Below are 26,881 nucleotides of genomic sequence, written 5' to 3'. Positions count from 1 at the left end.
TTTTGCGAACAGCTTGATGAAAACCAGTCAATATTCAGGTCACCAAGAAAGTAGAGCTCTCCGTTTACATCACATACGTACACTATCAAGCATTTCACACATATTATTTAGATACTGACTGTTAGCACTTGGTGGCCTATAGCAACACCCCAAAAGAAAAGGCTTTTGATGTGCCAAGTGAACCTGCAACCACAACACTTCAACAACACTTGACATAAGATCTTCTCTAAGCATTACAGGGATATGGCTCTGAATATATACAGCAACACCTCCCCCATAAGCATTTCTGTCTCTTCTATAGATGTTATATCCTTGTATTGCTACTGATGTATCATCAAATGAATTATCTAAGTGAGTCTCAGAAATGGCTAATATATGAAGGATATCTGATGTTAGCAAGTTATTGATTTCATGAACCTTATTTCTAAGGCTACATATATTAATATGGGTTATTTTCAGCCTTTTCCACGGTAGCTTATCAGAGATAGACATATTATTGAAAAGAGCACACAAAGCAAGAGAAAACTATATACATTCAGCAGTCCATTAATCAATTGGTGTGTGTGTGTGTGTGCCATGGGGTTGAAGCTACGAACCCATAGTCTTGGCTCTCTCATCCCTTCCAGGCTTCTGGGAGGGAGGGTGGACAATGAGCCTGTCATAGTGGATGTAAGCAATGTCCCCACGCGCTCTGGCAGCGTTCATGGCTGGGATCAGTTCTTTCCTCTTCTGGCACACAGCTTCAGGATAGTCCTCGTTGAGGAAGATATACATTCCTCTCAAGTTCTTGGCTCTTTCCAGAACAGCTACCTTGTCCTTGAACGTCAGGAACTTGACCACTATTGGCCTGGGCCTATCACCAGGGCTGGTGGTGGGTTTTCAAGTCCTGTAGGCGCACTCCACCTCAATCTTCCTGTGGTCCATCTTCAATTTCTCAGAGATCATTTCCCTCACTTTGTCCTCAGACTCAGTCCAGGTCTCATGGTGAGATTCTGCAATTCCATCCACAACCATGTTGTTCCGCCTTGATTGTCCCTCAAGATAGTCTGATTTATCTGTCATTTGTATCATGGATTCACACACAGAACTGATGTCCTCCCTCAATGTCTTACAGATTGCTGTCATCTTGCCGTTCTCCTGTTTCAACTCATCGAGCTGACCCTGGGAGAACTGCAAACTGTTCTTCAAGTCCTGGACCTCTCTGGTCTGTTTGTCCATTCTTTTATTAGTAGAATCCACAAGTATTTGGACAAAACACTTGAAGCTATTTTTGTTGTTGTTGTAACTACTTCTTGTAGGTTTCTTTTTGTTTGTTTAAAAGATCCTTCACGTGTGATGGAGAGACACCACTGACCTCAACGGTACTCCCGCCAGCTTTGGTTTTTGTCATGATAGCTAGCAATGTAGATTACACAGTTACTCCTCGCAGTTCCAGACAGGGCAGGTCACAGGAAAAATTGAAAACAAACAGCAGGGAACTAGACAGCCACAAACCAGAAACAATCCGCGGTCCCAGGCACAATGGCTAACCGCGTCGCGGGCTGCGTTCAAGAAAACCCCGCTAGCTTGATATGCAGCTAGCTAGCAGCTACGCTAGCTGCGACACCAAATAGTTCCACAGACCCATCCTTGATCGGCAGGATCACTGGAAAGAGACAAGCAGTCCCAGCAACTGATGCCAACTGCATCGCGGGATCCAAACTAAGAAGTTAGCTAGCTACCAAGAACTTTCCAATGGAGTCGGCGTAAGCGCTCAGCCGGAGTCTGAGTCAATCTAGGGCGTCGGGTTCACTTGGACGTGTAGACTTCGGCGGTCTCCGGGATTCTTCGGAGGCAATGTGGCAATCGAGGGTGAACGAGGGCGACAGGGCACAGATTCCCTCTCCCTCCTACATTCTCGATGTCGCCCATCGATCTGGATGGTCAATGAGGGAGTCAAGGTCCACGGGCAGCTCCCGGGCTGCAATCTCATCTTTGACCACCTCCGATAATCCGTGAAGGAACATGTCGAACAAGGCATCTGGGTTCAAGGCACTCTCAACCGCCAACAAGGTTGAGAGTGCTCAGCTTTGACCACCGCGTAGTCTGCCACACTACGGGAGTCTTGAAGTAGCTGGAGCAGCTTATGAGCAGCCTCTCTCACGGACAACAGAGAATCAAACACCTTCCGAACTTCCGCCACAAACTCCTCTAGACTGAGGCAGACGGCAGACTGTTGCTCTTACACCTTACCAAAGCACATCAGCGTTATGATGTACACTATCCTCGAGCGGTCCGAGGGGAACGAAGAAGGCTGCAGCTTGAAAATTAGGAAACACTGGGAGAGAAAATCCCTGCAGGTTCCGGAATCTCCAGCGTAGCGCTCCGGAGGAGGTAAGCGGGGTTCTCGGGACACTGGGGTAGGCTGGGAGATTACGGGTGTGACCCCGCTGCCCATTGGGGAATCTGCGGAATTGCTCCAGCAAAGTCTCGAACGCCTGGTCATGGTGTTCTGCCAGGGTATGGAGTCCCTCCATAAGACATTGCAGTAACTCCTTGTGTCATTCAATGGTGACTCCTTGCAGGGAGACAGCATTGTGGAGCTGGTCTGGGTCTGCTGGGTCGGTCATGGCCAGTTCGTACTATCAAGTTTTAGGGAAGACCCAGATGCAGACATTGTCGAAGTAACAAAAGTTTATTGCTAGAACAAGGGGAAGACAAAATTACAGGTCAAGGGCAGGCAGAGGTCAGTAATCCAGATCAGTCCAAAAGGTACAGAACGGCAGGCAGTCTGAGGGTCAGGGCAAGCAGAGGTCAATAATCCAGTGTGGTGGGGCAAGGTACAGGACGGCAGGCTCAGGGTCAGGGCAGGCAAGGTGGTTTCTACTGACAATTGAGATGTAGAAACTATGGCATAAGCGGACGACAAGCGGATAAGAGGCAATCCGTAATTTCGATTAAGACATTAATGAGCGAGCTAGGACAAACATAGTCAATATGACTTTTTGTTCAGCACTTTCGAAATGTACAGTGACAGAATTCAGAACATGGGCCGTTCTTACAGTGCTTTCCCTGTACACCAAGTCAGAACCGTATGATAAATAAAGGGGGCATATAAGCAGACAATGAAAGCTCTTACAATATTCTGTGATTACATTTCTCTAAAACAGGTTATAGGCTACATGTGCACTATCAAATCAGAACAGTAGGCGAAATTAAGAGCGGAAAATATACCAAATTATTAGGGTGAGGCACATGGGTTACTAACAGATTACTACACAACATACACGTAGTATTACTTTCTTAGCTACAGTATATAAATCTCCCTGACATATTACATAATTTATGCAGCAGCATACAAGACATTTTTGGACTTGTGCTGTGCTCACTTGAACAGGAAGTTTCATCAAACTTTGTCATCAAAGTCTGGCAGTCTCTGGATTTGTGGTGCTTTCATGACAACTGGGAACTCTTTAAAAAAAAAAGTTGAATCATGATGACGTCAGTGATCTTCAGGTCGTAGCTCTAGAGTTCCCGACTTACAATTCCGAGTTGGATGACCATTCAAAATGTTTTTTCCCGAGTTCCCAGTTGTCTTGAACTCACTGAAGTCAGATTTCCCAGTTCCGAGTTAACAGTTGTTTTGAGTGCAGGAAGAAATCATGCTGGATTGACAGCATGGCCAATGTTGAATGTTTATAATTTTAAGCTTGGAAAAGAGACCCTTAAACCCAGCCTTGGGACCACACCGCCACTCCACTGAATAGCAGGCTAGTGATTGCTTTGCAATGCTTGCAGTTAGCCACTGATTCCTTCCAAAACACTCATTGTTGAATTTGCGATTTCCAACTTGTTGTGTAATGTTTATGTCCAACGGGCGATGAGCACCGATATGTTTTGTCTATAATTTCTCTTCATTATTTATTTTCATGTGACAAGGATTAAAAAGGATTTGCCAGTAGATTGTCGACTTGATTCATGATGATGACTGCTAGCTAAGATTTGGAATATATGAGTACCAGTCCAATCAAAGCTACTGTAGATATAAGGTGATTTGACATCATTTTATCTGTGGCCAATAACCCTGAGAATTCTTGGATGGGCACTTCTAATGTAACTCAGGAAATTAAGCTTTGAATGCGGAGGTTCTTCTTATTGTACCTACCACTGGAGCACTACTGCTTTCCTGGAGCTGAGTCCTACTTGTGTGATGTACTTTTCTAAACATTGTATTAATTCATAGAGTGGGTGGGGCAATAACTCACTATATTATGCCTGGTTTTGGTTTGGTACATAGTAAGCATAATACTGAATTAACCCAGTTATTGTTACCACTTTGACACACTGATTGTCAGCACTGTGACCTCATCTCTACGGCATTATGTCCTACTGTACCTGGGACGAAGTGAAATCAGTAAGTAAAGTATGAGTCTACAGTATAATGATGATGCTGATGATGCTGTAGTGTAGGGGCTGTCATGTATCTGTGTGTATACATATTAACCTCCAAAAGAAGTTGAAATTACAAAAATACAATACTTTATCATGATATTGAAGATAATGAGCAGATTTTTGAGAGATCACAATCAAGTTCAACTCACTCAAAATAACATCAGCCTCCTTTCACTATACAGGTCAGACAGATACAGTAGAAGATGGCAAAGACACTGATCAATGGCTTATGGCAGAATCTTTGGATTCCATTCATCTCTCCAGAGCTGTGGGCAGTGTGTGTGTATGAGAGACAGAGAAGGAGAGAGTGCATTCATATGTTGATGGATGTAGATGTTTTGCAATTATTGCAGGCCTCTGTTTCTTAAACCTTGGTTAAGAACGGGTGGTGTGTACCTCTTTCTCTCTCTTTCTAAATCTCCATTTCTCTCTCTCACTCTCTTGGCAGGTTTCAGCTGTCACCAGCCCTGTAAATGTGCATGACATGTCCCTCTCCCTGTGAAAAGGTTCATAGTGGGGGTTGGGGTGGCATTGGGGAGGCGGTCTAGGTGCTGCCTAACCTGTTCTACAGCTCAGGTTGCGGTCAGAGAAGACATTTAACACAATGTATTTAACCACAGATCCTCTTAGGTTCACAGAACAGCTAAGGTACAGAGAAGACAACATTGCCTGGGCTTTCAGAGGACGCATATCTAGGAGCATCACAAGGTGAGTCCTTCCCAATCTGAGCCCAGCACAGGCCCAGCATATATGCATACGAGCTACGCGGCCACATTATAAGGCTTTTGGTGCCATTAGAATAAGATATTTAACAAATTGATGTAATTCGTGCCGATGGTACAATGGGAATTTTAATCATAGTTTAGTGCTCTTGTTTCTGCTGTGTCAACTGGTAATAGAATGAACCTTATATGTTCTGAGACCCCAGGCCTAAACAGTTGCATTCATGAGTTTTATTGATAAAGGTGAATATCCAACTAGTCAGTGACAACTGTGTGGAGTTTGGCGTTTGTGACAGCAACTATGTGAGCTTATTACAGTATTATAGACATAATGTTCTTGGATTTCCTAGGATCTTCTACGTAGAAGAACCCCTTACCTTCTAATGACTCTTGTGTAGCTTGTGAGCATTATATAGTTCGTGCGAGTCTCAGCTTTTCATAGAAAGATTTTACTAGTTTGTAGCTCAAACCATACAGACGTTTTTATAAAAAGAATCGGGCCCCTCGTCTCACAAACATCACTCTACTCAGCCCCCGTTAAACACAGACTAATGGTTGGTACCAATGAATGCAGAATAAATAGAAAAATCTAATGGTACAACACAAACGTCTGTAGCTCATTGGGTTAACAATTCATTCTTTGTAACGCTAATACTAAAAATCCTCTTCTCCTCTGTCGTGTCTTTACTATCATTAACTGAAGACTTTTAGTTTTTAATCAAAGATTCTCTGTAATTAGCATTTCGTGATTAACTAATCAGGCAAATGTAATTAATTAGGAAGTCGGGGCATGGAACCCTGACCTGTTCACTGGACGAGCTACCTGTCCCAGACCTGCTGTTTTCAACTCTCTAGAGACCGCAGGAGCGGTAGAGATACTCTTAATGATCGGCTATGATAAGCCAACTGACATTTACGGTATCTGTGACCAACAGATGTATATCTGTATTCCCAGTCATGTGAAATCCATAGACTACGGCCTAATGAATTTATTTAAATTGACTGATTTCCTCATATGAACATTTTGCATTTATAATTTTGTTCAGTATACATTGTCACCTCACTCAAAACAAGGGGTTGGAACCGGTTCATGGAACAGAACCAAAAACCAGAAAAGAAAGGAATTTTTCAAGGAACAGAATCAGAACCGCAAACAAAAGTAATTTATACTGTTCTGGACCAGAACCATTATTTTAAAAGTGTGTGAACCGGTTAATAACGTTATTTTACATTCCGGGCATTTGTTTCCAGTCCCACAAAAAACACAACAAAGCTCCTATGCGAAGCCCTCACTCTGAAACTTATTCCAGTGACTGCCTGCCAGCCAGTTGAAAATCTTTGCCAGTGTGTTTGCGTGTAGGCAACCTGCCCCTCCCCCTCCGAAGCATAGTTTAGTAACCTGCTGACGTTACAAGCGGGATTCAGAAATTAGGGAGAGAGAATTTTCATTAGAGAAGAATGGATGAACTTTTTCAAAGCTGGTTAAGGATACTATAGTTATCACGTTTCACATTGGATTTATTAACTACAAAAAGGGAAGACATGTTTTTATTTAAATTCAGGTGCCGCTCTACACACAGAACCTTGTTAGCTAGCTAGCTAGCCAGCGGGTCCAACATCAAGCCAACTCTCTGAAGTTCAAAGACATTCAAAGATCCTTCATAGAAGCCGCTCTTCCGTAGGTCTAATTCTGTGGGCTGAATTCAGATAATGCATGTCATAACAACAAGATGCCCAGCACTTCAAGCCAAGCCTCTTCCTCCACCCTGTCTCGCTCTCTCCCCACCTGCAAAATTTCGGTCGCATCTCGTACCCTACACTCGTCTGTCCAATGCATGTAAATAGCTTTCTGCTCCATAGCAAGCTGCTCTATCCGCACTTACTGGTGCAATAATTTACTGTCGAGCTAAATGTATGAGCTAAATCTCTACATTCCTGCTTGGACGTGTTAGATGAAACAACTTATTCCTTGAATACCACAGTTAGTTATTCATTACACTTTAGAATAATTATGAAAGACTATGAAAGACTTTAAAAGATGATTACCCAAATCATGGACTAGGAGCGATGGGTAACAATGCTTCGTGGGTGACTGTTGTTAATGTGTGCAGAGGGTCCCTGGTTCGCGCCCGTGTCGGGGCGAGGGGACGGAGTAAAGTTAAACTGTTACAGAGGCACCATTGACACCAGGGGAAAATGTTAGTCTGGACTATAATTAACACTCAGGGTAGGTGTTGATTCAAGGGAACACATACATTATATTAAAAAAGTATGTGGACACCGGCTCGTCGAACATCTTATTCCAAAATCATGGGCATTAATAGCTCTTCTAGGAAGGCTTTCCACTAGATGTTGGAACATTGCTGTGAGGATTTGCTTACAATTTTAAGGGGTGTCCACATACTTGTGTATATATAGTGTATAACAGGTACTAATTTCCAATATAGCCTAAGTCGTTAGCTTGGCTTTTATAACGTCTGTTTTATAAGCCTTAAGGCTTAAGCAGACAGGCAGGCAGAGAACAATAAGAAGCACAGAGTGACATCAGAGAATATGCACAGACAGACAGCACAACAAGGAGGCAAACAAAATGGCTAGCGCAGAGGCACAGTTATAGTCTCCAGTGGTGTTTTTACATATTGTGTTTCTTTTGAACATGAGCTACTTAAAGAAAGTTGAGGAGGGCCTCCCAAGTGGCTCAGTGGTCTAAGGCATTGCATTGCAGTGCTAGCTGTGCCACTAGAGATTCTGGGTTCGAGTCCAGGCTCTGTCGCAGCCGGCCACGACCGGGAGACCCATGGGGAGGCACACAATTGGCCCAGCGTCGTTAGGGGAGGGTTTGGCCAGCAGGGATGTCCTTGTCCCATTGTGCACTGGCGGGCCGGGCGCAGTGCACAGTGTTTCCTCCGACACATTGGTATGGCTGGCTTCTGGGTTAAGTGGGCATTGTGTCAAGAAGCAGTGTGGGTTGTGTTTCGGGGACGCATGGCTCTCGACTTTCGCCTCTCCCGAGTCCGTACGGCAGTTGCAGTGATGAGACAAGACTGTAACTACCAATTGGATACCATGAAATTGGGGGGTAAAAGTAAAATAAATTTAAAAAAAGAGTTGTACAAAAACAAGTTGTGGAGGAAGTCAGTCACTGGTACTGTCAATTGTTGAGAAACGCTGTACTGTACTGCCAATGTTATGTGTCAGCACTATGTCCAAGTAGGGATGGGATGTGTGGCTGTGGATGAGTTGGCAGCGTGGGCTGGTGTGGATAAAATGCCTGGTCTGGATTCTTGTCCCAGTCCGCCCCTTCCGGTACAATAATGTAATGTTTTGAAGCCAATATCATGGCACTCATAATTCAGTTTACACCATTCCCTCTTTCTGACATGCTGCCCAAACCCTCAGCATCACAATCCAGGTGAACACGTTGACATTCATGAGGGTAGTGGGTGTGGCAGTATGTGGCTGTGGTAGTAGGTATGGCATGTAAGCTATCATGCATCTAAATCAACTTGTTTGGGAAACATTCCCCTGAGCATCCTGGCAGTGGCCATTGCTGGGGTTCCTAAGGCGTGCGGCTGTCTGTGTGTGGGTGTCGCTGTCACTCTCTCTGTCAATCAGCCAGCAGTAAATTAAAGGCAGAGAGCTTTGTCAAAAGCTTTAGAGTGGTTATCGAGATAATTATTGTCATTATAACAGTAGTGATGATACCTTTCAGCAGACATAGTCCAATGACTATTTTGGTTGTTTTTTACATGTTAAGTTATGCAACCTGGTCTCAGAACATTTCATATTATTCTGTACGTAAATCACACTCCATTTGTGAAATGCTCAAGCATTCATCCCTACCTCCTGCCTTATCTTGTGATGCAGCAAAAGTCTAGCAAAGACTGTTTAGGTGTAAGTCTGAGCAGAGATGCATTAACTGTGTGCAACTGTGTTTCTGTGTGGATGTTTCACCCACCGAGCTGGGAGAGGATGTGGTTTGTCTCTGCTAGCTACACCTCACAAAAGTTTTCATTAACAGATATATCACCACATACAGATATTATAATAATCTGAGGCAGTTTTGTCATTAGTAAATGCAATAATTCCAAAGCTACCCTTCAATAAAAATAGTTCAAATATAAAGTTGAAATAGATTTATCTTTTGGATTTTTCAATGTACATTTTATTGTTGTGGAACATCAAACCCTGTAAGATGAAATGTCTTATTTTAGAGGGAGTTTTGCTTATTAAATCACATTATAAACTGATAGTAAAGACACACTGTACCTCACTTCTTTTTTTGTTGTTTTTACAGGTTATAGTGAGGACATTTTTCTTGATATGCCGCTGTAAATATACTTCAGAAATCATGGTGAGTCAAATAATTTAAAAGCCTTGTGTACTTAGGTCAACTGTCATAACCCATCATAACCCAAAATATAAGCAAATTTTACTTTATTGTTAGTAAACAATATCATTGTAAACAAACCCTGTATAGTCTCAAAATATATTTTAAGCTATAATGTTTATATCATGGCTAGTCAGTCCTTGTAACCATAGCTCTATCTATGAATTTGAGAGTGATAACATTTCTCCAGACCCATTCCTCAGGTTTTTACAAAAACAATGGCAGGTGACCTCTTTGTTAATGCTTGAAAAGTAGATTGCCCCTTTAAAGAGCAGGAGCCTTGAGGGAGCCAGCTTGTTTTTACAAGAACAATCTATCCTGGGGTGTATTCACAGTGTAAAAAAAATCAGAGTCTAAAACCATACAGATACTTTGTTTTACCAGATTCTTAGTCCACTTTGGATGAGTACTGCACACATGCTAATGTAACTGTTACAAATGGTTGCTGCTTAATGATAGTGACTACAATTGTTATTTCATTTTATTTGACATCTTCCTAGAATGGGGAAAGTCAGCAAAGACGTTACTCCAAAAGCTTGGTCCTGGAGGATTCAAAAAGAGGAGTTGTCATCACTGGAATCACAGACCCTAGTGTCACTGATAAGATTGGCTTAAAAGAAGGTCAAATGTCACATACTAGTTTATTTCTGATCAAAAACATTCATAATTATAACATACAAAGCACAATAGATAATTATTAGTCAAACTTTTCTCTCTACTCTTTCAGACAATGAGATTGTTGCTGTCACCATCAATCTGAATCACCTCAGTAAAGATGACAGGATGAAATTACTCAAGATCATGGAGCCTTACAATGACAACATGAGAGTTATGACAAAGCAGGATCTGAAAGCCAGCGTCAGTCTCGGATCATTGGATGGTGGCCTCAAAGATCCTGGGGATGTAAGTGTCAGAATCAAATGTACTTCAGGATTTATGCCAGCAGTCATTGCACTATGCTGACATAATAGTTCCAAGATTCTTTTTCAGTTTTGAAGAATTACAGTGCCTTCGGAAAGTATTCAGACCCGTTGACTTTTTCCACATTTTGTTACATCACAGCCTTATTCTAAAATTGATTAGGCATTTTTTTCCCCTCAAAGGTTTTTAGAATTGTTAGCTAATTTATGAGAAAAAAATAGAAAAATGTCATTTACATAAGTATTCAGACCCTTTACTCAGTACTTTGTTGAAGCCTCTTTGGCAGCAATTACAGCCTTGAGTCTTCTTGGGTATAACGCTACAACCTTGGCACACCTGTATTTGGGGAGTTTCTTCTCTGCAGATCTTCTCAAGCTCGGTCAGGTTGCATGGGGAGCATCGCCGCACAGCTATTTTCAGGTCACTCCAGAGATGCTTGATCAGGTTCAAGTCCATGCTCTGCCTTGACCACTCAAGGACATTCGGAGACTTGTCCTGAAGCCACTCCTGCGTTGTCTTGGCTGTGTGCTTATGGTCATTGTCCTGTTGGAAGGTGAACCTTTGCCCCAGTCTGAGGTCTTGAGCGCTCTGGAGCAGGTTTTCATCAAGGATCTCTCTGTACTTTGCTCCGTTCATCTTTCCCTCGATCCTGACTAGTCTCTCAGGCCCTGCCGCTGAAAAAGATCCCACAGCATGATGCTGCCACCACCAACCTTCACCATAGGGATGGTGCCAGGTTTCCTCCAGATGTGACGCTTGGCATTCAGGCCAAATAGTTCAATCTTGGCTTCATCAGACCAGAGAATCCTGTTTCTTGTGGTCTAAAAGTCTTTAGGTGCCTTTCGGCAAACTCCAAGTGGGCTGTCATGTGTCTTCTACTGAGGAGTGGCTTCCATCTGGCCACTCTACCATAAAGGCCTGATTGGTGGAGTGCTGCAGAGACGGTTGTCCTTCTGGAAGTTCCCATCTCCACAGAGGAACTCTAGAGCTCTGTCAGAGTGACCATCGGGTTCTTGGTCACTTCCCTGACCAAGGCCCTTCTCCCCCGATTGCTCAGTTTGGCCGGGCGGCCAGCTCTAGGAAGAGTCTTGGTGGTTCCAAACCTCTTCCACTTAAGAATGATGGAGGCCACTGTGTTCTTGGGGACCTTCAATGCTGCAGAAATTTGTTGGTACCCTTCCCCAGATCTGTGCCTCGACACAAATCCTGTCTCGGCACTCTACGGACAATTCAACCTCATGTCTTGGTTTTTGCTCTGACATGCATTGTCAACTGTGGGACCTTATATAGACAGGTGTGTGCCTATCCAATCAATTGAATTTACCACAGGTTGACTCCAATCAAGTTCTAGAAACATCTCAAGGATGATCAATGGAAACAGGATGCATCTGAGCTCAATTTCGAGTCTCATAGCAAAGGGTCTGAATACTTATGTAAAAAAGGTATTTTTTTGTTTGTTGCAAAAAACTGTTTTTGCTTTGTCGTTATCGGGTATTGTGTGTAGATTGCTGAGGAATTTATTTTATTTAATCCATTTTAGAATAAGGCTGTAACGTAACAAAATGTGGAAAAAGTCAAGGGTCTGAATACTTTCTGAAGGTAATAAAATAATGTATTGTGGCTCAATATCTTAATATTTGCCCACTGAGCACCACATAGCACTATGCTTTATTTACTATTTGATTGTCTATAGATGCTCAAGGATCCCTACAGCAGAATGCAGCAATCAGTTGAGGCACCAACTATCGAGGTCGATGGCCTCAGTGGACAATTAAATGCTGAAGGGGGGTTGAAGAGTGAAATCAATGGTCCCACTTTGAATGGGGAATTGCCCAATGTGACATTGGACACACCTGGAACTGATGGTGATGCAAAGTTCACAATGTCCACCATTGGAATGTCTAGGCCTATAATGAAAGGAGCAGATCTCGATGGCACCCTCAGATGCCTTGAAGACAGTCTATTAATACCAAAGCTCCGCACTCCAGATGCCTCACTTGACTTGGAGAAACCAGAGGTTAAGACAAATGGATTTAAGTACAAGGATCCCAAATTAAAAATGCCTCACTTCAATCTACCACACATAAAAGCCAAAGCACCAAAGGGACACGTGAACATATCAGGAGATTTAGAAGGCCCTGGTCTCAGTGGAGAGCTGGAGACACCAGACCTGAAGATTTCAGCTCCCGATGTGGAAATTAAAGCCCCAAATGTAAATTTGAATGATCCAAATGCTGACTTGAAAGCTCCAGATGTTGACATAGAGGCTCCTTCAGGCAAATTCAAATGGCTAACTCAAACAAAGCCCAAGTTTGGATTATCTGGAACCAAAGTGAAGGGATCTGACGTCGACATAGATGCTGGCCTGTTTGCAGCTGACGTGAATCTCTCCACTCTCAACATTGATGGAGAGATAAGTGCATCAGATGTAGATTTGAGTTCACCAAAAGCGGAGGTAGATCTGCAAGCTCCAGATATCAACATTGAGGCTCCCTCAAGTAAATGGAAATGGCCTCATTTAAAGAAACACAAATTTGGTCTTCATGGGCCAAAAGTCAAAGCCCCTGGTGTTAAGACAGATCTGGAGACACCAACCGTTGATCTTTCTGCCTCAAAGATTGAGGGTGAGATGAGCAACCCAAATTTAGAATTGAATTTACCCAAAGCAGACCTGAGTGGCCCTGATGTTGACATTCATCCTCCCATTGTCAAATTTAAGTTCCCGACACTCAAAAAGCCTAAATTCAGGCTCTCTGGACCAAAGATAAAAGCTCCAGATGTTGATGCAGATCTGAAGGTACCTGACCTCAGTCTCTCTGTCCCTGATGTTGATGCAGGTCTTGACACTCCTGATTTGGATACCAATTTGTCAAATGCAGATATCAAAGGCCCTGAAGTAGACTTTAACGCACCAGAAGTGGACATTGAGCCCCCTTCAGGGAAATTCAAATGGCTTACTCTAAAAAAGCCAAAGTTTGGACACTCTGGACCCAAGGTTAAGGGACTCGAAGTCGACATAGATGCTGACCTGTCTGCACCTGACTTGAATCACTCCACTCCAAACATTGGAGAAATAAGCGCACCAGCTGTAGATCTTAATTTACACAAAGCTGACCTCGATGCTCCAGATGTTGACATTGATGCTCCCTCTGGAAAATTCCAGTTGTTCAACCTAAAGAAGCCTCAATTTGGACTCGATGGTCCAAAGGTGAAGGAGACAGAAATGGATCTGGATGCTAAGCTGACTGTACATGACATGAGTCTCTCTACCACTAACATTTACCGGGATATAAGTGCACCAGATGTAGATGTCAATTTCCCCACAGCTGACTTGAAAGGTCCAGATGTAGATCTTCAGGCACCAGAGGTCAACATTGAGGCACCCTCTGGAAAACATAGATTTTCAACTTTTAAAATGCCCAAAGTTAACTGGTCTGGACATAAGGTGAAGGGACCAGACCTTGATGTTGATCTGAAGACACCAGATTTGGACCTATCAGCAATTGAAGGTGACATCGCTGTTCCAGATCTCAATGTCAGTTTGCCTGAAGCTGACCTCAAAGGACCAGATGTAGATGTAGACATTGATGCGCCCTCTGGAAAATTCAAGTTGCCGAAAATAAAATGGCCAAAAATACGAAAAGTAAAAGGACTGGAACTTGATGTAGATGCTGATTTTAACACCCCAGAATTAGATGTTGATTTACCCGAAGCATATCTGAAAGGGACTGACATTGACTTGAAAACAGCAGACCTCAACCTCTTAGCACCAGCAATTGAGGGAGACATCGCTGTTCCAGATCTCAATGTGAGTTTGCCTGAAATTGACCTCAAAGGACAAGTTGTGGATATTCAAGCCTCAGATGTCAACCTTGAGCCCTCTGGAAAATTAAAGTTCCCTAAAATCAAACTGCCAAATTTGGGTTTAACAGGGCCAAGAGTTAAAGGATCAAACCTGGATGCTAATCTCAAGGCCCTGGAGTTGGACATCTCTGTTCCTGATCTGGATGTCAATTTGCCAACAGCTTATCTCCAAGCTCCTGTAGAGCTGAAAACACCAGACCTGGACCTTTCTGCCCCCCAAATTGAAGGAGCCATTGCTGCTCCAGATTTGAGTATCAGTTTCCCTGAAGCTGACATCAAAGGTCCAGAGGTAGATCTTCAAGCCCTAGATGCTGACCGTAATGCTCCCTCTGGAAAATTTAATTTGCCTAAAATCAAACTGCCAAATTTTGGTTTAACAGGGCCAAGAGTTAAAGGACCAAACCTGGATGCTAATCTCAAGGCCCCAGAGTTGGATGCCTCTGTTCCCGATGTGTATGTCAATTTGTCAACAGCTGACCTCCAAGCCTGTGTTGTAGAGCTGAAAACACCTGATCTTTCTGCCCACAAAATTGAGCGAGCCATAACTGCTCCCTGTCTTGATATTCATTTGTCTGAAGTAGACCTTAAAGCCCCTGATCTCAACATTGAGGTTCCAATAATTGAGCTTAAGACACACGATTCAGGCATATCAGTTCCAGAGATCGATGTGAATTTACCAAAAGCAGATATTCAAGGGTCTGATCTAGACCTGAATGCACCGGACCTCAACCTCTCAGCTCCAAAAATTGAGGGAGACATTGCTGCTCCAGGTATCAATGTCAGTTTGCCTGAAGCTGCCCGAAATGCCACCGATGACCAGCTGCAAATATCAGAGCTGAACCTTTCTACCCCAAAGGTTGAAGGAGATATCTCTGCTCCAGATTTAGATATCAGTTTGCCCAAAATGGACTTTGAAGGACTAGATGTAGATCTTCAAGCGCCAAATGTTTACCTTAATGTTGATGCTGATCCGAAGACACCAGATTTAGACATCTCAGCTCTTGAGGTTGATGTGAATTTACCAAAAGTAGATCTTAAAGTTCATGATCTAGACCTGAAAACACCAGAGCTCAATGTTTCAGCCTCCAAACTTGAGGGCGAAGTGAATGTACCAGAGATAGATATCAACGTACCCAAAGCTGACCTCAAAGGATCTGAAGTAGATATAAAAGCTCCAGATATAGATACGGATGCCGCTTCAGGCAAATTCAAATTCTCTTATTTTAAGCACCCCACATTTGGTCTTTCAAATCATAAACTGGAGGAACCCAACCTTGACGTTGATGCACCTGACATAAATATTCTAGTTCCCACACTTGAGACTGGGCGTGTAGCCCCAAAGGTAGATGTACATCAAGCAGACCGAAATCTATCTGCTCCTAATGTTGAAAGTGATATCAGTGCTCCAGATGTAAATCTAACTTTACCAAAACCTGACCTCTCCGGACCAGAGGTGGAATTGAATGCTCCTGATCTTAATCTCTCTACTCCAGAGATTAGAGTAAGTGTCCCAGACATTGGTCTGAGTGTGCAGGGAGACATTAAAAGTCCTGAGGTTGAGCTGAACTCTCCAGATGTTGACATTGAGGTTCCCTCTGGAAAACTGCCTTATTTTAAGATGCCAAAGTTTGGTCTCTCAAGACCTAGAATAAAGGTACCAGAACTTGATGCCAGTGCAGATGTGAATGCGCCAGATGTGGAAGTTTCTGTCCCCAAAGTTGAGGGAGAGATTAGTACACCTGAACTGAGTCTCTCTGCTCCTGACGTCAATTTAGCTGACATCAAAATAGATGACACTCACAAAAGTAAGTTAAAATGGCAATTAAAGTGGCCAAGGTTTAGATTCTCTGGCTCAAAAGGTAAAGAGTCTGACATGGACAATGAGGAAGAGCAGAGTGGGGATGAAACAGAGAGTGGTCAGGTAGAAGTACCAATGTTTACCTTTCACAGACTTCCAAAGAACAACAAGATTGAGAGTGCGCTCAAAGATGCTGCGGAGGCCCTTTTTGAGGCCATTGACACACCAAAGCTTGAAAGAGGCCTTGATACAGCTAGTACAGAGGTCAGTTTGCCTAAAGTGAATGTGTCTTTGACTGAAGGACGGAAAGAGACATCACCTTCAGGACCTATTAACATCATGGAGCGGTTGAAGTTGTTCAAAGCAAAAATCACCTCAGATGCACTAGACTCATTGGATGAAAACAACAGGATATCAATAAGCCTCTCCAATATGCTTGGTCTGAATATCACAGATCCCAATGCAGATTATTCCTGGTTTCCAGCCATGTGAACCGTACACTTGGGATAAACCAACATGAATGTAACTATTTTGTAAATAAGCACCATTCCATTTGTGCATGAGCTGACTCCATGTTGAGGATGTGATTTGTTTCTATGTAGAAAACATAAACATGTCATTATTTTTTCTGTAGATTTGTCTCAGATATCTCTTCGTATTCATCCATATGCTACATCTATATTTAAACAGTTGACATCAAAATTAAGGAAAATGTGTTCATTAGCTCCATGTGTACTCAAACTTATTTCAATTATGGTACTATTTCCCATATTCTGTTCACTTGGAAGTATACTCATTTTTACAAATGCCTCAGTATTGTATCTGTCACAATTCAGACCTATTTCAACCACAAAGGGGACACAATCTGTATGGAAAATGTCATCTTTACATTTTAAGCAAAAACAATAGTTGAAAAGTGAAATGTAATTAAACTATTCATTAGATATTTTTCCCAATAAACCATTATATTAAATTAATACATCCATTATGTTTATTTGTCATTTATTGATGATAGACTACTAATTTATAATTGACTACAACCATATGATACTGTATAATTAAATGACAGGCTTGAATTCCTCTGATTGGATATTCATCACTGAAAAGAAATCTAGATAAATAAACATTTACCAAGTTATATAATCATATACACAGAAAACTCAAACTCTCATGGGTAACTTCCAACAGAAATCATTTTTTCAGCGCTGTATTTTCAATTATGACTTTTGAAACGTGTTGATGAAGAAAAGTTCATAAGATTAGCAAGAAGCTGGAAAACATCTAGCTTTTATTTGCTTCAAGTGGGGGTGGGGGGGGGGAGGAATTGTAATCACAAAATGATAAAAACGTAAGGGAAAATTGCTAATTAAGATTCAGACCGTAGTGAGATATCTCATTTGACAACATGACCTCAGCTTCATCAAACTATCCCAAAATAATCAAGACTCATTAACTATTAATACAAACAATACTTGGAGATGATTCATGTTTTTATGAGACTATAAAAGACCAATACGCAAAACTGTCTCCTTTGCCATATTATATATACTACATTGATTATTATTGTCTGTCATTACTATGGTGACTGTTCTAATAAGTAAAAATGTACTAACAGTTCACCATTTAAATCCTCTTCTCTCTTTTCCACTTTACCTTCTTGATGTGCCATGTTGGTTAGCACAGTTCCACTTACTATATTCTAGCCCATTGGTCATTTTTGTGGGACACTTGGACACTAGTGATGGCCATTTTGAGTCTTTTCGTTGAACCAGCTCATTTGGCTCCATTCACTTCAGAGTCGGCTCATTTGGCTCCCAAACAGCTCTTCGTTCAAAATTATTTAAAAAAGATTGACCTAGAACCATGATTTCCAATCTCCAATGTAAAGCCCAAAAGGTAGGCTACCATTATGTCAGATCGTGAAATACGTGTTCAATTTTTTTTTTACGTAGTGAAATTATTAGATCGGTCAAAAATTTTTGTTTATTTTAAATGCACTGGAAAAATGAATGTGGACCAGAATGTACACGTTATATTTGCATAGTAGCAGTATGCAAATCAGGGAGCCAAGTGAACGGCTCTTTCAACGATGCGATTTGCTTCCTGACATTCACCAAAAAGGATCTGTTCATAAAGAGCCGTTTGTTCGCGAACAACCCATCACTATTGGACACACAGCAATTCTGAGGTTGCGGGACCTTTGAAAAAGAAAATAATGAGCTGGTTGAGATGCTCAGAACTACAGTATTGGTAAAGAGTATACAATGGAAATCAGTCCTATTAAGTCCTCAACTCCGCAGGAGTCATAAAATGTGATCCACTGGTCTTTTGCACACCAACTCAACCAAAAACCCTGGAACCACTGGATATGGAAAAAAATGGTCCAAGTCCCTGTTGCTAATTCAATAAAGTGTATAGCAAAATATAAAAAGTAATATGCATAATTTCTGAGGGATTTTCAGGGGTTGGGGCAAGTGGTCAATGAGCATTTTGCCAGCGTGAGGGCCAGTCGTTATCCATCCAGCTTTGCAGAAGCCGCAGCACATCAATGCGCTGGTAAACCCGGCAAAGTTCGGTGAGCTCAGTGACGGTCTTGTGGTTGTTGCGCAGCAGGAACTCTTGTGTGGGGCTGTGGCACATTGAGCCCTGGGTCCGGTGCTCCAGCAGAGTCAGCTCATCATAGCTCATACCCCAACGGCTCGCAAAGTTCTTCCAGTTCTTAACAGTGCAATGATTTGGGTCCAGTTTAAGCCGCAGTAAGTCCAGCAAGTCCTTGTCATCCATCAGGTCACTGATCTTTGGAGGTGGAGCTGAGCAACAGCACTTCTCACAGGGGTTGTTCAAGAACTGCAGCTCCTTGGGGAAGTCTAAGGGGTAGGAATTGGGGCAAGGAAAATGGAATTACCAACAGCCTTGGAAATATATACACTGTACATGGAAATTATTAGACTACCATTTTAGGTACACGTATGTAAGTGTAATGCATCTGTGTAGAAAATATGTACAACGTGCCTGGAAATGTTGTTCGGAGATACAGTATATATCATGATAAAAATGCTAATTTAACTTACCTTGTAAGATGGAGCCTGTGCAGATGCACTCCACACCATCTTCTACTGGCTGCATGAGGTTGGGTAAAACAAAACATTACATTCAGTTGTTGTAGTTCTAGAGTGGAATTAACTACAAATATGATTCAGAATACATCAAAATATTCTAATTGATACCATTCAAATAATCACAACCTTTTTAAACCTACTCACAACACCTTTCCTATGGAAAAAAGTGATCACTCACCCATCAAAATGTTATTGTGGTTTTGACACCAACAGCTAGTTTCCGTTACAGAGGCTCAAACATTACAGATAGCCAGGGTATGACATTTTCAGATGCTGGGTAAGAGGTATGGAGTTATATTTAAAAAGCTACAGTGTACAGTAGCATCCTGTCAAGACTCATCACCACATTTTCACATTAATATCATAAGCCAAAGAAACAATACACTTTAGCTCGGTGCAAGTGACCCCATTACACACCTGTCTTATTCTGCCTGAGGGAGGTGTGAGGTAGCCAGGTGGCATGGACCTCAGCTGCAGTGTCACTGTATCTGGAAAGGACAGATGGACGGTGTAAGTGAATGTTGTAGTTTCTCATCAGAGTGCACAGAAAGGCACATCAGTTGTGTGAACAGATGTACTGAGCTTAGAGCACCCACCTTGAGGTTCTGTGACTTGGACTGGATAGTTGGACTTCAAGGACTAAGAGACACAAAACACACATGTTCAGCTTTGCTGGGAAGTGGCATACTGATGGATTGTGATCTTAATACTATATATATCAATGCAGATATTTATGCTGATATACATCTTTTAAGACCGAGAGATAGCAATGAAAACGTCTGTAAATTGGGTGAGAAAATTATACTCTGTGTTGGATAGCGAAAAGTGGCTTGTTGCAACTTGCTTCTATATCAGTCCCTGGGCATAAGAAATTCCAGCATAATGTACTCAACTATGCTTCAATTACTTTACATGGCTATTTTCTTCTCAATCTAAACAGGCCGAAGAGTTAGCTCAAAGGATATAACAAAATTATTGCTAACAAAAACAATGTATCTATTCAATTAAAGGGATAATCCACCCCAAACAACTAATTCCAATTATTAACAGTGTTAAAGAGTGTTAAATAACACTAATATGTGAAAACAATATTTTTTGAGAACAAATGTTTCATTTTGTCATTATAACAAGCTTGGTAGCAACATGCAAATAATTGTGGGAAAATGTTGCAGTTCAAGTTGACTACAAAACCCACCATGCAATGCTTTCTCTGGGCTGGCTGACTAGGTAGCTAGCTAGCAAATATAGCTACACACAATAATACCAAAGTCCATATCAGCATGTGAAGTAGCTAGCTAGCTGTAAAATCACCTAAACAAACTTCACTATCAATTTAGGAGTGTAATCTCAGCCAGTTAAATGTACAGTTCGTCACTACCCAGAGCGACTGCAGAGTATGTTGCTATGGCAACAGCAGCCATTTCCCACATTTCTCACAGGGCACATTGCGAGATGGTACTTAAAGGAGAAACTGAGTTGAATAATTTGGTACACTGTTTAGTTTGAGCACATCTAAGCGAAATATATATTTTGTCATGACGATATAAAACGGATGAATGTGTTCTATTGGCCGATCTGGAGATCAGGTAATTGTTTTAAAAGTGTTATGAAATGTGATAGTGTGTTATACTCTATCTCCAGTGACGAGAAACTGGTAGCTATGACGAGTTCCTACATGATTTTCAGATTTCCCAGACGGACCACTTAGAAATTAAATCATTGGATACATTTTTATTTTAAAACCACTGATAGAACATAGGCTTTCACCAAATTGACAGGTGTTTCATGATTTTTATTTCTGGGGGTGGATTATCCCTTAAAATTCAGATAGTACATTTGTGTACACTAGTTTGTTTCTGATGATATTAGAGGGTCGTACCATTTCTGCCATGAAGCTACTAGTATCTGTGTCCTCCACTGGTTCAGAGATTATTATATCTGTCGAGACAAGACAGGTGTAACAGGGAGATTACATGAAGAGAACAATGCACAAAGGACAATATTGCAGATTTGATAGAAAATTATGGCTGATGGAAATGGAATGCAGTTTTTCAACAAAGCAAATATCAGCATGAAGAGGACACATTAAATCTGAACTTATTGAGTGTCCTGGGTCCTGATAGTTGCAGACGTACAAAGCCCTCTTTTCAGCTCTAAAACATACCTCTACAAGGCTATGCAGGCCTCTGTCAGTCTGCATCACTGTGAGGCTATTGTATGAGACCTCAGAGCTCCAAATAAAGAGCTGCTCTGACCTTTCTTAAGTTACACTCCATGAAGCTGACACTCACTTCAGTTTATATGGGAACCTTGGATTTGTAAACACATTCAAGTTAACCAAAGACCATTTCACATGGGTTATATTAATGAAGTTGTTGACACAGTTGAAACTAAGTCAGACATAGATCTCAAAACGACAATATGTGGGTTGGTTCACTTCCTCAAACAAGAGAAAAAAATAGCAGGGTTTCTCACATTGCTGACATGAGTAAACACACACACACACACACACTTTACTATAATGGAGTTGTAAGGTGTCTCACACCAGGGGCCCGTGTCATTGATTGAACATATCACCAACAAGAAGGGAAATATTGTTGAGACGTCACTTTTTTTTTGTGGGGAGGCTTTACATACCAGACTAAAATAAATACTAAAACACCTTCACCACCTTTGATTGAACAATATTATTTTAAAACATATGCAAGTCATAAATCACAGTCCAGAAACTGTGATAATTTCTGTGGAAGGTACAAACAAAATATTGCAGTATTTTCTGCATATTGACATATTGCAGTATTTTCTCAATTGTTTTTGTTGTTACCTACATGATGATGACAGTGAGACAAGAGAGGAGAGGACATGCCAGTTAACTCACCATATGCCATACTCTCAGTAAGATCAATAACAGCAGAGCAGTGATGATCACTGTAATAACTGTGTAATTGCTGATGGACACAGAAATAGAATCTCATTCTAGGTCTGTGGTTGCATAGATGTGTACAGATGCTTTGGTAATGCATACTCAATCTCATTCTACCTTGCTCCGTATTAGTGCAACGCTGAGACACATCAGCCCCACGTCCCCTACTCATCAACTGTAAGCAGAAACCCATCTCAGCTCAGCATTGTTTCTGCTCCACAGGGAATGCAGAGACATGTACCTACTCGCTCTGCAAGAAGTTCAATAGATGAAATATAAACCACATCATAATAGATCCCTCCAGGCCATGATTCCATAGAGATTAACCTAGATTTTCTCCTTTTTGACCACCCATGCCTTTGCTACTAAGATAAGTCGAGTTTCTAAAAGTTTAATCAGACCGTGCAATGTTGCATTTGCTCTGCAGCGACCAAGGCATGCTTTTTTCCACACATGGCTTGAGATGAATGGCGTACTAATACCTAACTCAATCCATGCAGTTTCTATACCTAAAGCAAAGATGGACAAATGCTTTGAAAGTTGCCTTGTCTATGTACAGTGAATGATTGAGGGTTGTGTGTGTGTGTGTTGTAAAACTCAAGTTCCAGCAGGACAAATAAGTTCTGTGATTTTGTTGTGAGAGGAGGCTTACTTTGCTGGCCTAAAGCCTCAGCTTCTGCACAGGCCTTGGCTGCTATATGAAGATTGACAATGCAATAGTAATAAAGAATAAAGAGCTTGTTCTTCAAGGCATGCTGATGAGGACAATGTTTCAGCATTAAAAAAGCACAGACATTTTTATGAAAGAATCAGAGCATTGTGCAAAATTGGGGTATTATTGTTCTGTTCATTCAACTGAGCAGGCATCCTCAAGACCCAACAGGTATCTGTCCAAACAGATCACTGAGTAAATGTAATTTATATGTATGAGCTCAAGGGGACAGCTCACATTTTCATACATTTTCCACAGCCCCGCGGGAAGTAGGGGTGCTGCAGCACCTCCTAAAAAATACATTTTTAAAAAATCAAAAAAAAAATTAAAACATCTATAATACCAGTCAAAAGTTTGAACACACCTACTCATTCCGGTGTTTTTCTTTATTGTTACTATTTTCTACATTGTAGAATAACATTGAAGACATCAAAACTATGAAATAGCACATATGGAATCATGTAGTAACCAAAAAAAGTGTTAAACAAATCAAAATATATTTTATATTTGAGATTCTTCAAAATAGCCACCCTTGGCCTTGATGACAACTTTGATGAGCTAGTCACCTGGAATGCATTTCAATTAACATGTGTGCCTTGTTAAAAGTTAATTGGTGGAATTTATTTCCTTCTTAATGCGTTTGAGCCAATCAGTTGTGTTGTGACAAAGTCCCCTACTTTGTATACAGAAGATAACCTTATTTGGTAAAATACCAAGTCCATATAATGGCAAGAACAGTTCAAATAAGCAAAGAAAAAATGACAGTCCATCATTACTTTAAGACATGAAGGTCAGTCAACCCAGCAAAAGTCAAGAACTTCGAAAGTTTCTTCAGGTGCAGTTGCAAAAACCCTCAAGCGCTATGATGAAACTAAGACTACCACAGGAAAGGAAGACCCAGAGTTACCTCTGCTGCAGAGGATAAGATCATTAGAGTAACCAGTCTCAGAAATTGCAGCCCAAATAAATGCTTCACAGAGTTCAAGTAACAGACACATCTCAACATCAACTGTTCAGAGAAGACTGCGTGAACCAGGCCTTCATGGTCGAATTGCTGCAAAGAAACCACTACTAAAAGACAGCAATAATAAGATGAGATTTGCTTGGGCCAAGAAACACGAGCAATGGACTTTAGACCGGTGGAAATCTGTCCTTTGGTCTGATGAGTCCAAATTTGAGATTTTAGCTTCCAACCGCCCTGTCTTTGTGAGACGCAGAGTAGGTGAACGGTTGATCTCCGCATGTCTGGTTCCCACCGTGAAGCATGGACACTGTCGTGATTTCTTTAGAATTCAAGGCACACTTAACCAGCATGGCTACTACAGCATTCTGCAGTGATACGCCATCCCATCTGGTTTGCGCTTAGTGGAACTATCATTTGTTTTTCAACAGGAAACTGATCCAACACACCTCCAGGCTGTGTACGGGCTATTTAACCAAGGAGGAGAGTGATGGAGTGCTGCATTAGATGACTTGGCCTCTACGATCACCCGACCTCAACCTAATTGAGATGGCTTGGGATGAGTTGGACCGCAGAGTGAAGGAAAAGCAGCCAACAAGTGCTCAGCATATGTGGTAACTCCTTCAAGACTGTTGGAAAAGCATTCCAGGTGAAGTTGGTTGAAAGAATGCCAAGAGTGTGCAAAGCTGTCATCAAGGCAAAGGGTAGCTACTTTGAAGAATCTCAAATATAAAATATTATTTGATTTGTTTAAACACTTTTTTGGTTACTTCATGATTCCATATGTGTTATTTCATAGTTTTGATGTCAACACTATTATTCTACAATGTAGAAAATAGTACAAATATAGAAAAACCCTTGAATGAGTAGATGTATCCAAACTTTTGACTGGTATTGTATATATTTTTTTCCCAATGTTTTTTCACAAAAGTAGTGCACTGGGCCTTTACTAATATTAGCGACCGATATAAAAAGTCTGTAGGGCGGGCAAAAAAAAAATTCTGCATCTCTGCTTTGGCAAGAAATGTTGTTGTACAATTAAGAACAGTATCTTTCAGGATTCAATAGTTAGAATTATAAGAGTTGTTGCCCTGTCCCTTTCTCTGTGATTCTGGATTCCATTAGAATGACAAAGAACAAAACCCTGTCCTCAAACATTTACATCAAAAGGTGCAAAGTTATGGGCAAAGACACAAAACATCCACATCAAGGTAAATATTTTCTTGATCGTATTTTTTTTTTTTTATAACATGGAAAACAACCACTTTTGTTCAGTATTAATTTACCATCCTTAGAAACCACTTAATGTAAATGTACAGTACTATATTGTACAAAGGCTGGTCATCTAGGTTTGTACCTGTAGACTTTCCATCACCATGAAGAAAAACAATGCACAATGAAGTTATTGAGTACATTGAGACATCAAGTGGTTTGTGATGATGTGTTGTGGCTCAGTTGGTGGAGCATGGCACTTGTGATGCTAGGGTTGTGGGTTTGATTCCCATAGATGACCAGTATGGAAATGTATAGACCATTTCAGTGAACATATAAGTTGCATTTGCAAAGTATTTAAAGAAACTGGAAAACATATATCAAGCAAGTATTTGTATATTCCATAAGTATTATCAGATGCACTGTTTTGTACAGATAACTATCAGCCTTAAGTTAGAAATGCTGGTAAACACTGAAATACATTGTTTACATTTTTCCCCAAAAGTAGTGCACTGGGCCTTTACTAGTCCTGTCTTAGGGGACCCTGTCAGCCAAAAATCACAGTGAAAACCAACCATATAAAAACGTGGGGTTCTATTCTTTACAACATTGATAAACACAGTAGCCTAGCTTGCCATTGAGTTTGATTCCTCAGGTTGTCCAATGTTCCAATGCCTCAAATTGGAGATAACAGTTTTATGCTATGTCTAAGTCAGCACTTACATTGGACAGTTTGGAAAAGCCTAGGCCTAGCCTACTCACTTTGTCACTGAAAAAATGCAATATTTTCCAGTTCCCACACATCTCATACATTCACGAAGAGTAAGGCACAAGTCCCTTACTATCATTGATACAGAGGGGGGGATTTTTATGTTTGGGGAAATCCCACTTGTGAGAAGAGCACACTGAAATGGAATCAATGAAATGCAAGTTCTCTTATGTAAATTATGTCAATGTGATATGAATTATATATATTTTTTTTTTAACGAATTATTAAAAAAGTTCAGATAGCCTACATTTAAAAAACAAAAGGACTTTTACAGTGGGCCTATCTATTTGTAAATTAGAAGGTTGTTCAAAAAGAACAAGATGAAGGTACAAACATGCAACACGGGATGACCTTCATCCACAACCACTAGCAAAAAGGTAGCATCATAAACGACATAGCCTATCTATACGATTTAACGTTTGAAATAACAGTACAGACTTACCGAATGGCTCCTTAAACGCCTTCAAGCTAGTCATCTTTACACAAATATATGTGAACATAAGAGAAAAGTCCGTTGCACATAAGAGTAAAATGACAACAGATAATAACGAAATTGAGTCGAAAAGTGGCGTTACCACCTCTGCAACGGAGTGCCGGAGAGTGCGCTAAGGGGGCGGGAGGTGTAGTTGGTAAAATGACGCTCAATGGGAGAAAAAAAGTTCTGACCTCAATGCTATTGGTGCTTTCAAGACAACTGGGAACTCGGAACAAAACGTTTTGAATGATCATCAAACTCGGAATTCCAAATCGGAAACTCAGGCATCTTTCTAGAGATCTGCCTTTCCGACCTGAAGATCACCGACGTCATAACCTGATCTCGGTTATTTCCCAGTCTTGAAAGCACCACAAAACCTCTCCCCCGACCACGGGTGTCACGTAACTTCCCATACACATAAATAAATGTTAGACACGGAGGCTGACAGACCCCTTCTGCAGATTTATCATTCAATTTCCGCCATGTCTGATGACCGACAATGGGGACTTTTCTTAGTCTATTCTATAGGATGCTATTTTACGCTATATAGCCAAGGAAACTGACCTATGCTATGCCCCATAACA

At 41.2% G+C, this 26,881-nt stretch overlaps 2 protein-coding genes across 3 annotated transcripts; one reads left to right on the top strand and one right to left on the bottom strand.

Moving 5' to 3' along the window:
• The first annotated feature begins 5,039 nt into the window (after nt 1-5,039).
• LOC111978144 (neuroblast differentiation-associated protein AHNAK-like) lies at nt 5,040-17,111 on the top strand. 2 transcript variants are annotated; one of them, XM_024008026.1, is made up of 5 exons: nt 5,040-5,139; nt 9,451-9,507; nt 10,044-10,164; nt 10,271-10,446; nt 12,158-17,111. In XM_024008026.1, exons 2-5 carry the CDS (start codon nt 9,505-9,507, stop codon nt 16,616-16,618), a joined length of 4,761 nt encoding a protein of 1,586 aa, XP_023863794.1. In that variant the 5' UTR covers nt 5,040-5,139; nt 9,451-9,504; the 3' UTR covers nt 16,619-17,111. The 2 variants fall into 2 exon arrangements, with proteins under 2 accessions (XP_023863794.1, XP_023863793.1); XM_024008025.2 differs by lacking the exon at nt 5,040-5,139 and having other exon boundaries at nt 7,973-9,507.
• Nucleotides 17,112-26,522, bottom strand: LOC111978146 (ectodysplasin-A receptor-associated adapter protein). Its single transcript, XM_024008027.2, has 6 exons — nt 26,265-26,522; nt 21,125-21,183; nt 19,842-19,884; nt 19,663-19,733; nt 19,198-19,246; nt 17,112-18,993 (listed from the first exon to the last, which is right to left on the bottom strand). The coding sequence occupies exons 1-6, from the start codon at nt 26,320-26,322 to the stop codon at nt 18,605-18,607; spliced, it is 669 nt and encodes a 222-aa protein (XP_023863795.1). The 5' UTR covers nt 26,323-26,522; the 3' UTR covers nt 17,112-18,604.
• Nucleotides 26,523-26,881: the final 359 nt, after the last annotated feature.

The sequence above is a fragment of the Salvelinus sp. IW2-2015 genome, linkage group LG18 (assembly GCF_002910315.2).
Source record: "Salvelinus sp. IW2-2015 linkage group LG18, ASM291031v2, whole genome shotgun sequence".
Taxonomy (NCBI): domain Eukaryota; kingdom Metazoa; phylum Chordata; class Actinopteri; order Salmoniformes; family Salmonidae; genus Salvelinus; species Salvelinus sp. IW2-2015.
This window is presented reverse-complemented; position numbering and strand designations above follow the sequence as displayed.